The 14,405-nt window shown below is 66.6% G+C and overlaps 1 protein-coding gene and 1 long non-coding RNA gene across 4 annotated transcripts; both read right to left on the reverse strand.

Annotated features, from left to right (window-relative positions):
* Window positions 1-1,450: 1,450 nt before the first annotated feature.
* Window positions 1,451-5,723, reverse strand: LOC123390436. Of its 3 annotated transcripts, none has more exons than XR_006605030.1 (3): window positions 4,122-5,723; window positions 2,381-3,311; window positions 1,451-1,735 (listed from the first exon to the last, which is right to left on the reverse strand). It is a non-coding gene; the product is annotated as an uncharacterized LOC123390436 (long non-coding RNA). The 3 variants fall into 3 exon arrangements; XR_006605028.1 differs by having other exon boundaries at window positions 3,647-5,722; XR_006605029.1 differs by having other exon boundaries at window positions 2,381-3,244; window positions 3,647-5,721.
* Window positions 5,724-11,796: 6,073 nt separating this feature from the next.
* On the reverse strand, window positions 11,797-13,922 carry LOC123390434. The gene is made up of 2 exons (XM_045074510.1): window positions 12,824-13,922; window positions 11,797-12,069 (listed from the first exon to the last, which is right to left on the reverse strand). The coding sequence occupies exons 1-2, from the start codon at window positions 13,583-13,585 to the stop codon at window positions 11,938-11,940; spliced, it is 894 nt and encodes a 297-aa protein (XP_044930445.1). The 5' UTR covers window positions 13,586-13,922; the 3' UTR covers window positions 11,797-11,937.
* Between the last annotated feature and the right edge of the window lie 483 nt (window positions 13,923-14,405).

Genomic DNA, 14,405 nt, shown 5'->3' on the forward strand with positions numbered 1-14,405 from the left:
CCCACGAAGGGCCAGAGGGAGCTGGGAGGGAGGGGCACCAGGGCGGTCCGGGGTGGGGGCCACCCCTGCAGAGCCAGCACCCTAGAAACTGGCAAGGCCGGGGTCCCCAGGAGGGCCACATTGCAGTTTGAGCTTTTGGGTTATTTTTAGCCGTTAAACCTCTGCCTGCTATACCGGGTACATGCTGGGCCCTGCTGGGCGCTCAGGAAGGTACAGGGGGCTGGGGCAGGGGCTGGGGCAGGGGCCGGGCCTGGCAGTAGCGACCTGGGGGCATGGAGGCTTTGGGAGTGGAGCAGGCCAGCGGGGGCCCAAGGAGCCCCTTCCCACACCTTGGACTGAATCTGCCAAGTCCGTCCATAGGACAGCTTAGGGGCAAGGGGGTTCTTTTCCACAAAGGTGAGGAGGCCCAGTGCCTCACTCAGGGATGGCGGGAACAGCACGGAGCCCGGATCTGAACTCGGGTTGTTCTGGGACGACAGGTGGCTACGGGGCTGGGGGGGCCCGGAGCAGGGCTGAAGGCCAAGGGGCGGGTCAGAGGGAGGCAGGCGCCGGCCGCAATTCCACTCGTAAACACTGTGCGACAGCCTCCTTCCCTAAAATAAAGCCTTTAAGACCTACGAGGCCCAGGCTTGGCACCGTGTCTCTAAGAAACACAGTTCAGGAGCCAAAAACCACTGGCAAGGAATTCCAGACTTGGTCCCCATCTCTCTAAGAACAGCAGGGAGAGCCCAACAGCAGCCGAGATGCCCTCGCCCCGCCCTCCGCCCCGCCCCAAGACCTCTCCCCTGCTCCCTTGCTCCCAGCCCTGCCTCTCCAGACAGAAAAGACGCACCCCTGAATCTGCAGCTTCAAGGCCAAGGGCAGGCCCAGTGGGAAAGGTCCTGCGTGCTGCACACCCCGTGCTTGGGGCCAGAGGCCTCCTCACCCTCAAAGCCCTAAAGATTCCCCGCGGGGACTCCATCTGGTGTGCCCCCCAGTTCCCGGGACCAGGGCTGCCCATCCTGCTAGTGCGTCTAGACCTTCCCTGGCCAGCTGTGGCCCCCGAGGAAGGCAGGGGAGGCCCTGGGCAGCCTGTCCCAGCCTCCGTGCAGCTCAGCACCTCGGCCTGCGGGTGCAGAGGACAGCGGAGAGCAGGTGCCCCTGTGCTGCCCCCACAGTCTCGGCAGCCCGAGGGCATGGCCGTGGTGGTCTCTGGTCACCATAAACCACGAATTCGCCTCCAGGGGACCCAGGGTCAAGGTCGGCCTGCATCTGGCCCGCATGTCACCGGCTCGTCAACACACGACATGGTGCCATGTGTGTTTCTGGTTAGAGACGCCGTATTCCGCGAAGAGCTGACTCTGACACCAATGCTGACCTGCCCCCCGCACAGTCGAAAAACACGTCACTTTTAACTCCCCCAGAAATTGACCCCCCAAAGCACAAGCCATCAGTTAACACACATTGTGCGTGCTGTGTTACACGCTGTATTTTCGCCATAGAAAAAGTCAGAGAAAAGAAGGTGTAACCAAGAAAATCTTAGGGAGAATGCGTTTACAGCGCCGGACCACATTCACTGGGAGACACCGGCGTCTACGCGGACCGGCCAGTTCAAGCCCGTGTTGTTCAAGGATCCGGCCGCACTGACTCGCTCGCGCCGAGCCCCAGCCAGCCGCTCTGCAACCGGGCCCGGGAGGCAGTCTCCTGACACAGGTGTGTTCCCGGGAGGCATGTCCCAGCCACTCCCACAGCAAATCTCCAAAGGAAGGACAAAAATGCAGAAAACACGTCACTGAACAGGCCGAGACGGACCCTTGCTCACGGGGTGGAATGAAACCAGGGGGCAGGCCGTCACTTCCCTCGACGTCAGCTGGGGACCTGCTAGTCGGGGACTCAAAGTGTTTGCGGCCAGGCACATGCTCCCCGGCGGCCGTGGCCTTAGGGTCATAAACGTGTGTTAACCAGCAGGCACGTTCGCCAGCCATGAGACTGTCCTGTGCATGCGTGTGGGCGTTCACGTGAAGAGCGGAGAGGCCACTCCTGGCCACTGCCCCCCCCCACGAGGACCGTCTGATCCCACTTCCTGGACCACAATTCCCGAGCGGGCGGCCCCAACGGACCTCCGCCTCCCGGAAGCCAGCACCAGCAGCCAGCCCTCGGGGGCTCCCTGCAGTTTGAGCTGGGGACACAGAGGACCGTCAGGGAACCCTGAGAGGTCACCGTGAGCAGGTACTGAGGCCACGGGGTCACGGCACTGAGGGAGAGATAGGGACACGGGGAGGAGCCGCCTCGGAAGGGACTGGAGGTACGGCGTCCTTATGGACAAGGACAGAGCAGGAGTGGCTGTCCGGGGTGCCGTGGCTGCTCTGGGCAAAGGCTGGGTACCCTGGCTCTTACTCACCAGGTAGAACTAGCTGAAGCAGGTGTCTGGACAGACGGCTGGGTGTGTGAGTGGGGGCTCCGGCGGGCGGGCCGGTGCGTAGGGAGGCGGTTGGACCGACGACAGACCGACAGGTGTGTGGCTGGAGGGCTGGGGGCGTGGGTGGACCGTGGCTGAGTGGGTCGGTGGCCGGGCATGCTTTTGCTAACTCCATTCTGTAGCAGTGTCCGAGGTCATCTCAGGCCATCCCAGAAAGGAAACAGAAGGAAAAAGGTTTCAAAATGAAAGCAATAAAGATCACTCTGGGTGCCTGTCCGGGGAAGTGAAACTGCAGTCCCCGCTGCTGCCCAGGGTCTCTGGGGGCCCCAGAGGGCCCCCCTGGGCTCACAGGGGCCCACCTACCGCTCTCGGGGCTGTCCTGGTTTTCACCTCCGCATCACGCGTCAGGCAGGGAGACTGCTCTCTGAGAGACGCCCACGCCTGCCTTCCTGCTCCCAGCAGAGCTCACTCAAGGTCTGCCCATCCAGTCTCTGAGCTCTGCTTCCTGACAAGAGGCGGGGGCTTGCTCTGTGCCAGCCCGGGCGGGGAGCAGGGCACCCTTGCTCTGCCAGAGCATGAGGGGGCGCATGCTCCCCCAGAGTCAGGTGCCGGTGACACAGGGACTCTGGCCAATGGGTCAGAGGCGGCTGGCCACAGGTGGAAGCTCCAGCATGTTCCGTGTCCTCGGGCATCAGGTTACCCAGAGCTGGGGGTAGGCACAGATGCACCTGCAGCTCCAAAAAGAGACCCAGGTCCCAGGAAGGGACCTGACAGGTGGATGTAGCTTCCAGAAATAATGTCCGTCATCAGATGGGCCGAGTGTGCTATCCTGGCTACAGGAAGTCTCTGGGGTGGGACAGGAAATCAGGTCAGAACGAGGTCTGGATGGGGGTGTGCCTGGGGTGCAGAGTCCCTGGAAGAAATGGACCGGGGTTGGGAGCGTCTTTATATGTCTCTGTGGGTAAGGCAGGACGAGCCCTACCAAGCCGAGGCACGGTGGCTCAGAGCCCTACCAAGCCGAGGCACGGTGGCTCAGAGCCCTACCAAGCCGAGGCACGGTGGCTCAGAGCCCTACCAAGCCGAGGCACGGTGGCTCAGAGCCCAGGGCTGAGGGAAAGCCACTCTCAGGCCAGCGTCTGTACCCCACAGCCTTCAAGGCCCCTGACCTCGGCCACCCACCCCATGGACACAGCCCCCCCCACACACACTCTCCCTCCCCGCTGTCTTCAGCCGGCTCCGGCCAGTTACCTGTTGGCCTGCTGTGAACTGACTCAGCCCTTGGGGGCCAGGGCGCGCCAGAGAGAAAGCCCTGGGCAGAAGACCACACCAGTGGAGCCGGCTGGCCCCCAGCAGCCCCCTCCTCTCCATCGAGGCAGGGGGTCTCCCTGCTGAGCGGGCCGCAGGAGGACTGGCCAGCTGGCTGGGATGCAGACCCCAGCCATGCCAGGCGTCCACTCCAGTCTCTGGGTGAGGCTCTGGATTCTGCCCACTCTGCCGCCCGGGGGTGAGAGCAGGGGTGCGAGGCACAGAAACCCTGCTCAACGCTGAGCTTCCGGCTCGGCCATCCTCCCCAGCCCAGGCCCAGGGCTAGAAGGTCACCCTTTCCTCCACTGCCTAGTTCGATCCATTAAGCCAACAAATATACCCCCTGACCACAGCCGGAAGCGGCCAGGCGCCAGCTCGGGACGGCAGTGAGTCAGCTGGCCCGTGTCTCCTGCCCCACCTCCAGGTCATGCCGATGCTGGGCATCTAGGCTCTGGGATCCGGTGATCCAGGAGAGCGAGGAGAGGCCCGAAACCCAGCTCTGGGGAGGGCAGGAAGGCTTCCAGGAGGAGGCCCCAAAGCTCAGAGGGTCAAGCAGAGGGGCAGGGAGCAGGATAGGGGAGGCTGGCCAGCCTTCCAGGCAGAGGCACTCACGCTGAGCAAGGACTCGGCGCATTCCAAGAATTGCTGAGTCCCCATCCAGGAGTGGCTCTCATGTGCCTGCGTCTCCAGGTTGGAGAGTGTCCAAGAGTCAGCAAGTACCTTTCTTGGCTGGCTCTCCTGGGGACTCACGGCCCTCATCCGGCACTGGCCTGTGGCCAGAAGCCACTCCTGTGCTGGGGCTGGCCTGAGATTTCCTGGGGCTGGGCAGAGGCTAGCGACGCCCCCGGGAGTCTGCATCAACGGGCCCTCTCCCCACCGGACAGAGGCGCACCGTGGGTCCTGGGGCAGAAGCTGGGGCAAGGCTGGGGAATGCCCTCTGCCCTCTGCCCTTCCGTGGCCAGTCCCACCCACCGGGCCCGCCTCCCCAGGCTCTGAATTCTGCAGGCCTCCAGAAAGGTCAGACGAGCCCAGGGACAGGGATGCTCTGTCCCATGATCTCATCTCGCCCTAATTACAGGCCTTGGAGGCTCCAGTCCTTCTCTTTTGCAGGTGGGGAAGCAGAGGCTTGACAGTTGAAGTCGTGTCCAGGCCTGACTCCCACCCTGAGCGCTGGAGTGGGGCCCTGGGGGCAGGGGCTGTGTCTCTGTCAACAGACCGGCTGGACAGAGGACCGCCTGCTTCACCTGCCCCTCACTCACCCAGGGTCCCCTAGGCCCTCAGGCCTGGGGCCTTCCTATCCCTGTGAGCTCCGCCTCAGGGTTACATACCCCAAGGGACTTCCAGAGCTGGGGGCCGCCTCTCCCAAACCGGTCAGCCAGGATTTCTGAGAGTGCAAGGGGCAGGTGCCCCGCACTCCAGGGAATGTGGGGGTCATGGATCAGGCCCCCCAGTGCCGCAGGATTGATGAGGCGGGGCAACAAGGAGGGGGTGGCAGAGAACAGGGCCCCAGCACTCCCGCAGGCGGGGAGCATCCGTTGCCTGCAGGGCCCAGCTCCTCCAGCCTGCCCCAGAACCCCACCCCCAGCGGACTCTGACCGGGCTGCTGCGAGGCCCGCAGGGGCTGGCGCGGCTGGTGGGGGCTCTGTCCACCGCAGAACGCCCGCGCGAGGGACCCTCAGCCGGGGATCCAGGGGCCAGCACAGGGGTCCCAGGTAGGGGCGCGGAAGCCGAGCGACAGCCCGACTCGGACTCTGCCCCTGAGCCCCGCGGCTGAGCGGGTCAGACGGCTGCCCGCGGGGGCTGGACCGGAGGAGGGGTCGGGGGCGAGAAGGCCCTGCGCAGGCGACACCAGGGAGGCGGCCCACCGCGAGGTCCGAGGTGGGGGGACTTTCCCGGGTCCCGGATCCGCGTCTCCTGCCCCGCCGCCGCCGCCGCCGCAGCCGCGCCCGCCAGAAGCGAGGCCGGCAGGTGCGGAAGGGGCGGCCTCCGGGCGGCGCGGGGGCACCGGCGGGCGCGGGGAGCCTCCCGCCGACCCCTCCCCGACTCCGCCCCGGGCGGGGCCCGCTCCCCACGTGGCCGCCGGGGGCGGGGCGGGGCGGCACCGCCTCTTCCGCGCGCCCCGCGCCGGGGGAGCCCAGCCCGCGCCCAGCCCGGCCCGAGCCCTGCGGAGCCCGCGGCCCTGCCCGACCCGAGCGAGCGCCCCCGCGCCCCCGCCAGGTAAGTCCACACCTCTGCCCCCGCCCCGGGAGCCGCAGGGGAAACTGAGTCCGAGCGCGGGGGCTCCTGGGCCGGGGAGGGGGGTTGGGGCAGCGCGGCACGGGGCGGGCGGGCTCCCGGCTCCCGGCTCGCGGCTCCCGCGTGGCGCCCCCGAGGCCCCGGCCCCAGGGCGCAGCCCGTCCCGGACGGCCGACCCCCTCGCGGGGACGCCGCCCGCACGCCCCGGCCGCGGTGGTGGGCCCAGGGTCAGCCCGCCAACGCCCCGCCCGCTGCCGCCAGAATTTCCCGTCCCCGCGGCGGCCACGTCCTGACCATGAATCAGCCACAGTTGGGAAAAAAACTTCAACTTCGGGTCGGCAGCCGGGGGAGCCCGGCGAGCTGCGCGTGGGCCTCGGGTCCCGCCGGCGCTGCTGCCTGTAGCTGCCTGGGCGCAGGTGGGCGCACCCGGGGCCCTGGCACCGCCACAGGCAGCCTTGGGGCACGAGCCCCCGTCTGCTCCGGGTTCCTCCTGGCAAACCGGGACGTGGGAGGCTGGCTCTGTGCTCCTCCAACCCCACCCCTGAACCCCCTTCCCAAGGAGGGAAGTGAGGAATGAGCCCGACCTCAGGAAGGAACTGGGGTTACCAGCCGTGCCCCCATCAGCCTCCAGCTGCTCCTGGGGCGGGGGCAGGTGGGTCTGAGTGCCTGGCCTCCTGAGTTTTGGTAACCTAGGGGCTGCCCCCACCCCCTCCCCCCCCCTACCTCCTCCACCCCCCAAACCCCCCTGCAGGGTGGCCAGACTCCTGCTGTGACCACAGCAGCTCCTGCCCTGGCCTAGGCAGTCCTGTGGGCAGGCATGGCTGTGACCCTGCCTGAGTCATGCATAGCCTCAGGGGGAGCTGGGGTTGGGAACTCCCCTTCCCACCAGCCCCACCTCCTGCTCCCTCCGCAGTCGGACCTGGGCAGGACACTCGCCTGCTCTAGGCCTCAGTGTCCCCATCCGCACCCTGAAGGGTGGGGACACTGGTTCAGGTGTGGACTTCCTCCTTGTCACTCTCGGTGGGGAGGAAGAGACCCCAGACCCCTTCACAGCGCCGTCCAGGACCGGGAGCCTTCGGGGAGGGGGTGTCAAGGATCTGGGGCCCGGGCCTTTCACTCCCCACCCCCACTCCCTCACCAGGGCAGCATCCACTCGTGACTTAAAAAGCCAAGTTGGGCAGTAGTCCCCAGCTGAACCCTGCCCGGGGCCCACCTTCTGTCTCCCCCGAGGAGGAGCTCGGGGCTGGTGGACAGCTCGTCACAGGGAGGGGCCCTTCTGGGGAGAGGACCGCAGTGATCAGGTGGGGCTGCCCTCCTGGGACCCACCAGGCAGCCTGTCTGTCAGGGTTGCCCTGGTTTCCAGCAGAGTGTAGCTCTCAGGTGAGGCCCCCACTTCGTGGAGGAGCTGACGGCTGTCGGAGCTCCTCTCCACGCCTCACGTGCCGGGACCCGGGAGCTCCTGACCTCACAGACACTTTGTTCGCCTCATCAGAGTGCGGTGGCTTTCCAGGCTGGAGAAGGTAGCAGGTGCCCCAGGGCTGGGGAGGGACGGAAGGCAGCGGCTGGCCGGTGCAGGGCACGATGCCGTCGCCCTGGCTCCAGACCAGGGCAGGGGGTGATCTCCAGGGCACCCCGAGGAGGAACCAGAAGGCAGAGTCCCCCCATAGTCTGAGGGCTGTGGACTAAATCAGCTGCCCGGCTCCTTCCCGCACTGGTCTTGTACACAGTTGGTGTCTCATAGTTGCATGGTTCGAGGCCCAGTGGACACAGTGGATTGGGAAAGGCATGTGCACCTCCATTTCAAGACAGCGGACAGAAGCGGGTCTATGGGAGGTTGAGGCTGAGCCCAGGCAGGAGCCAGTCTCTTCAGGGCTGTTCCCAGACAGTGCCATGCCTGGGAGACCCTGGACGTCCAAGACAAGGAGGCTGGTTTCAATCCATTAGGAAGGAGTGCGTGTGAGGGGGTGAGCTCCCCATCACTCGGGGTGACAGCAGGATCTGACCCTGTGGCGCCTGCCAGCCAGCCCCTGGTGAGGAGGGTCTTTCGCGCTCCAGCTGGTCCTGAGCAGGAGTGGGGACTGGTTGCACGGCTGCCCCATCTGCCGGGTGGAGAGAGCACTCTGAGATAAAGGGAAGCTCTTACTCGGTGACCGCCAGCCTCCTCCCCTGCCAGGCAGGGAGAGAGGGGCAAGGGTGGGCCTGCACCTTCCCAAGGTGTGATTAAGGAAGGGACTGACTGGGTGGGGGTCTTCCGGGGGCCCCCTCTGCCGGGTGCACTGCAGCAGGGGCCAGCCTGCGCACGGCCGCATGCCCTCGGGTCCTGAGCAGGGTCTGGGCGGAAAACGAGCGAATGACAGAAGGAAGGAGTGAGCCAGCCAGCCACGTTCCCACCCCACGGCCTCCGACCCTCGCATCTACCCAGTGAGGCACGGGTCCTGGGATGATCGTCCGTTTCACAGGACAGGAAACCGAGGCCTGAGGCTGCTGGGTTGTAGAGTCCTGCCATTGCGGCGGGACACATTTATAAAGCCCCTACTGTGTGCATCAGCATCTATGCTCACCTCACTGCTCCAATGGTCCAGAGTGCAGCATAGAGGGCGTGCTGCCCCGGGGTCAACATGAGAACGGGCTGGGCCATGGGGGCACATGGAGGCCAAGGCTAGACCCTCGGGTCCCCGCACCACCACTCTGGGACTAGGAGAGCTTTGTCCCGGCCAAGCAGCAGCCCTGTGGCTCCCTACAGGGGAGGGGCAGGCTCTGGGGCGCCCCCCTGTAGGGCTCCAGAGCAGCTCAGAGGGACGGGCAGCAGCCGCAGGCCTGCGGAGCCGGACCCCGGGAGCCAGTGGGCCCTTCCGGCCATGGGGGCCTGGTCACAGATGCCCGGATGGCTAGACCACACAGAGGCCCCTCCCCCGGGGCTCCCGAGGACAGAATGCTGTCTTCCGCCTGCCCCCCGCCCCCCAGGGCTACCTTCCCACCCAGCCCCACCTCATCCCTGCGGTTTTCCCCGGTCAGTGCCCCCTCCGACCCGGGGGCCGCAGCTCCCTCACGAGAACCCCCTCCCTGCAAGCTGGGCCCAGGCGGGGGAGAAGGAGCTGGAAGTTGGATGGCGTAGGCCAATCCCCCCCCCCCCCGAAGGCCGAGGCCCACCGAGCAGGCGCGCATGGCCACGGCCACCGAGGGTCATCAGGTGCAGCCTTCCATGGCTGGGAGACCAGTCGGGAGACACACTTTGGGGGGTGGAGGCGGATGGTGCCTCCCATTTAGCAGATGGGGCCGCCGAGGCCTAACCTCCAAGCCTCGCCTCGAGGCTAACCCAGGGCGCAGGGGGTCAGGGAGCAGGCCAGCTCCAGAAACACACGCAGGGGCCTGGGTGACGGCTTCCCTGCCCCGCGCCCAGCGCCCGTGGTGCCCAGCCAGCGTGGGCCTACACGCACCGCACACTCTCTCTCACACACACAGCCCGTGGGGCGGGGGTTTCTCTGTTCCTGAGCTCAGTCTTGGCCTTGCTGAGTGCGTACGGACATGAGCGTGGGTGCCAGCGTGGGCCCTGGCCAGCTGTGTCAGAGGGCCTCAGTCTCCCCGTCTGTGCCTGCGCCCGGGCCCTCTCGGGCTCCGGGTGTGGCCTCAGTGTGCAGCCTGCTTGCCCCGCCGTCCGTGTCCCCATGCACGGGTCCCCATTTCTGCTCCCCAGCTGGACATGCAAGGGCAGGAGGCCGACGTCTGCTCTTTGGCCGCCCAGAGATGGGACTGGGCACTCCCTGTCCCCCTCCCCTGTCCCCACCTCCCCACATACGGAGACATGAGAGTCGGAGAATAGGAGCACCACAGGCCCAGAGGGGAGCCTGCTCTTCTGGAGGCACACACGGCCCTGCTTGGGGCTTCAGGGCTGCTGTGGAGGTAGGGCACAGCCCAGGAGGGACCGTGCAGGCCAGGCAGGCCCAGTGGCCGGCAGGGGGGCGAGGCTCTGCCAGCCCAGCATCCCCGGAGAACATCCTGGCCACTTGATGATGGGAAAACCGAGTCCTCCACGGGCCGGGCCCTCGGCAGCTGGCAAGGAATGCCTCGCGGCATCTGGTGCTGGCCGCCCAGCGTCTTGCTCACCTGCCGAGCCGGGGCGACCCAGGGACCGAGTGGGGCTGCGTCCCAGCTCCATGTTGGCCCCTGGCAGCCTGGCTGAGGAGGAGGCGGTGGCGGTGGGTGCCGTGGAAGGGTGGGCACTTGGGCACTTCCAGAGCCTGGTTTAGAGAGGGCGTCCCGTGGGTCTACCGGCAGGCTCCAGGGCTGGCACTGATGTGCTCGGCCCCGTTTGAGGACTGGACCCAGGGCCATGGCAAATCCTGTGGTTGTTCCAGAACACAGCCAGGCCGCAGCAGAGCCTGATTTCACCCAGAAGCTGAGCCATCCTCTGCCCCCGGGGCCCTAGCCAGGGCCCTGGCAGTGCCAGCGGCCCCTCCCCCACCCTCAATCCGGGGCTTTGTTTTCCCTGCTCCTGGGCGGCCCGGCCCGGGCGGCCTGGGCTGGGACTGCCAGTCTTCAGCCCCTCCTCTACAGCCTGAGGCCTGTGAGCACACACGTCAGGGCCCAAAGCCTGAGGCACCGAGGGTCCTCCCAGACTGGGTGAGGCCTTTCCTGAGGGCAGCAGGGACACAGGGAGGGACGGGGACCGCCTGGAGGAGGCGTCTCTGAGCTGCCTCTGAACTTGGGGGCAGAAGCCAGAAAGGAGGGATCCTGGTGGCCAGCCTGAGGTCCTCGTGGGGCCCCGGGAGGCCCTGCAGGTGGAAGGTGTGGTCGGGGGCTGGGCCTGCCATAGAGAGGCCCCAGATTCAAGTGCCGCCCTGCCACCTGAGGCCAGCCAGCTCCTTGCGCTCCCTCACACCCAGCCACAAGTCTGTACCCATCACTGCCCTCAAGGAGTCACTGACAGAACTGGCTCAGCCACAGAAGGTGGCAACAGTGGCCTCTGTGGTCCTTGGCCACACCGTGCCGCTCTCCAGTGGCCGCCTTGGGGCACCAGACTCTAGACCCGAGCCCTGAGCATGTCAGAGGTGGGCAGGCCCTCCAGGGAGCCCCCTGGCCCTGCTCTTCGTGCAGCCAGGGAGATGGAGGCTCGGGGACAGCAGAAGGCCGGGGCCCACCCTGTCCCCGCGAGCCCTCAGCACAGGTGGAAGCGAAAGCTGGGCTTCCTAGCACGGGTGCCTCCGCCCTTCCTGTCCTCCCCTGCACCCGAGCCATCCCTGGGGGAGGCGGGACTCCCAGACCACCCCCAGCCCTTTCTCAGAAATGCAGACGCCAGCACCCTCCTCCCAGGGGCCGGGCAACGGCAGGCCCAGGGCCCCCCACCCCCGCTACTTTCTAGCAGGCGTTTCCTGTTTGCCCAAATCCATCCTCAACCCCAGGGCAGCCCTCTCTGCAGCTTTCTGTGCTGCCAGCCACTTCCAGTCCTAGCCCCGGAGGCCAGGACCCAGGGAGAACGCAAACAGGCCCGCCCTGGGCACCGCGTGTCCGCTGGCCGTCCCGCCCGCCCCCAGCGGCCCACGTCCAGGCCTGGCCTCCCTGACCAGCAGGGTCGCCGGGCTCTCCGCGCCAGCCCGCCCAGCCCTGCACCCTCGGTCCCCCTCCACCCTGCGTAGCTGTAGCCTCGCAGAGGAGACCAGCAGAGTTCAGCCCTGCCTCCCTGGTGACCTGCGCTGAGCCCACTGCCCTTCAGAGACTGTAGGTCTTTTCTCTCTCTGTGCTCTTCCTCTTTCTAATTATGAAAATGACCACAGTCACCCCAGATGCAACTTGTGTTAGCTTTCAGGCGTGTGTCTGGTGGGACATGCTGGACGGCAGAAATCCTGCACAGCACGACTTGATGTTCTACTTCCCGTCTCCGTTTTTAATTCAGCAGCGCCGTGAAGGTCTTGGTGCCCATCCGCCCCCCCAGCAGCCCCTCTTGTCTTGTTGCTGGGTGGACAGTGGCCCGACAGGCCTCCTCACACACGGGGGCGAGGCGGTCAGGTGAGGGCTTGGGAGCCACAGGCCCCATGCTCCGTCCTAGGACTGCTGGCTGCCGGTCCCGGCCCGTGAGACGGGCGAGGGGCTGGTGAGGACACCAACACGTGGCCAGGGCCCTCTGCACTCTGCACCTGTGGATGGGTGGGCGGTGGGTTGGCGCTCAGCTGCTCCTCCTTCCCCAAGGCCCGCTGTGCCCGGGCCCCCGGCCTGGGGTGACCCCGTGGTGGGTGACCCACGCAAGTCCTCTGAGGGCTCACATCCTGGTGGGGAAGGGGCTGCGTGCCCTAGAGGCTCAAAGGGAACCAAGGTGATGGGGGGGGAATCCGGGGAGGAACCCGCTCCAGGGGCTTCCCCCAAGCCCGCCGCCGGCCCCGGCTGCCCCCGAGCTCTAGGGAATTTGCTGCAGGAAACGCAATATAAGAGTTGCCAGGCAGTGGAAAAATTTGGAGCTAAAAATACAGCATGGCAGCCCCTGCCTCCCAGTTCCGGAGCCCCGCTCCTGCCGTTGTGCTCGCCTTCCCCAAGGAAGACAAGCTCCCTCTCTGCACCCCGCCCCCGCGCCCTCACTGGCTCCGGGCCCAGAAGCACCCCAGCCCCTGTGCTGATGCTGGCAGGGCTGTCCTGAAGCTGCCTCCCCACAGCAGCCAGCCCTCTCCCGAGTGCCCGGTCCCTAGCTGCTGCCCCCCTCACCCTCACTGCCCCCCCCGGGTCCCCCAGCCCTCACAGCGATCTAGGAACAGAAGGCCAAACCCGCTCCTCCAAGGTGCCGAGCTCTGGCACTTAGTCTGGGCTCCCTACCCCGCCACGCTGTCCAAACCTGTGGGGGTCCATGCGGTGGCCCCCCAGCAGCCATGCCCAGGACCTAGCCTCGTGCTCGGTGCCCACCTCAGGAGGCCCTCTCTCTCTGGTTAAGTTTCTCCATCTGCGTGGCAGCCACTGGACTCTGAGGGTGAGGGGGGGCAGCTTTGACCCTGTCCCCTGTCCCCTCCCCAGGAACACACTGCTTGACAGACGCCTGCCAGGGGCGGTGGCTTCTTGTGAGTCAGCACCGCTGCCCGGGCATGTGGGTGCCCGGTTGGAGGAGCTGGTACTGCTGTTCGGGGCTGGCCGGGCGTGGGCAGAAAGGCAGGTGGGTGTCTGTACCCCCTCCAGGTCCTGCGTGGGCTGGGTGAGCTCAGGTGAGCAGCCCACCCGGCTCAGCTGACCCAGGAGAACACTGAGGGGGAAGGCGTGATCCTGCCCCAGCGGGAACCCCACTTTATTGGTTGAAAAAGCTGAGCGCTGAAGAAGATTGGGGAACATGCCACTCATGTCAGAGCCCCAGTATCTTCCTCTACAAAGACCCCTGCCCACCGGGTGCAGGGGATGGACGGACCTCTGGCAGGACACTTGGGGGTTGCTGGAGCGCCCCTCATTTTGCAGCCACCCAACCGACTGGGTGCAGCCTGGACCCCGGAGACCGTCATGCTCTTCAGCCAGTGGTGCGGGCGGCAGAAAAGGCTCCGTAAAAGCGAATTCCTGCTCCGTCTGAGACCCTCTGTGGGGTGGGAGGGGCCGAGACCACATTCCTGAGCCTATGGTTCCGCCCCCGGCAGGCCAGCCCCGCCCCCACATGGGGTGGGGAGCCCCGATCACATTCCTGAGCATCTGACCCCGCCCTGTCTGGGCGCAGGACCTGGCTGGTGGCCGAGGACTGGGCAGGACGGCAGGCGGGGCCAGGCCGCCCGTGGGCGGTGTCGGAGGGCTCCCGAGTGCTCCCACGGTGCCCACTGGGTCCCGTTTGCCCACTGGGAGCCCTGCCGCACCTGGCCCCGTGCAGACCCGCAGCAGAGGGGCAGGGGCCTGTCCCCCGGCGCACAGCCAGCAAGCCCAGCGGCCTGGCCTCTGCCTCCCACGCAGGTCCAGGGCCTGCCAGGAAGGGTGGTTCCCCGCGCTGTTCTCCTGACAGTGGGAAGTGCCCGCTTCCACTGGGGCTCCGGGCAGCAACGTTCACCAGCCCCGGACGGGGCCAGGCGGAGGCCGTCCCTCCTGAACGGCTCCTGGCGGGGACCGGGTTTCCGCGGCTTGCATCCGGAGGGTGGGATCGCTTTCCAGTTGGATCACGCGTCTGCGCGGTCACTTACTGTGGCCATCCGGTGTTCTCTCCGTGTGGACGCTGCGTGCGCGTCTGTCCGTCCTCTGCTGCCGTGTGAGATCACGTGCCTGCATGCGAGGCCCTCGTGTGTGCCGCGCACGCACTGGTCTAGGCACGTGTAGGACGCACGCATGGAGGGGCTGGACCAGCTTGTGAAACTCAGCCGCAGGCCACACAACTAGCATCCTCCGTGGGCAGGCCGGTAGTCGAGGCTGATCATCCCCTGCAAGGGGCCGCTGGTCGGTCTCCTGGGGCAGTGAGCGGGTGCACAGGGAGGCCTAGCAGCGTCAGGTGGGGCTGTCTCTGAGAGATTGTCTCCTGCATCTAGGGACC

Source organism: Mustela putorius, unplaced genomic scaffold, assembly GCF_011764305.1.
Source record: "Mustela putorius furo isolate JIRA1106 unplaced genomic scaffold, ASM1176430v1.1 tig00000129_pilon_pilon_pilon, whole genome shotgun sequence".
NCBI lineage: Eukaryota > Metazoa > Chordata > Mammalia > Carnivora > Mustelidae > Mustela > Mustela putorius.

Bases quoted from the DNA above. Each gene is read 5' to 3' on its own strand.
- LOC123390434 (XM_045074510.1), bottom strand. From the start codon at position 13,585: ATGCTCAGGAATGTGATCGGGGCTCCCCACCCCATGTGGGGGCGGGGC. The intron at 12,070-12,823 runs GTGGGCACCGAG...ACCCATCCACAG, and splicing joins GAGAGAGAGGGCCTCCTGAG to GTGCAGAGTGCAGAGGGCCC.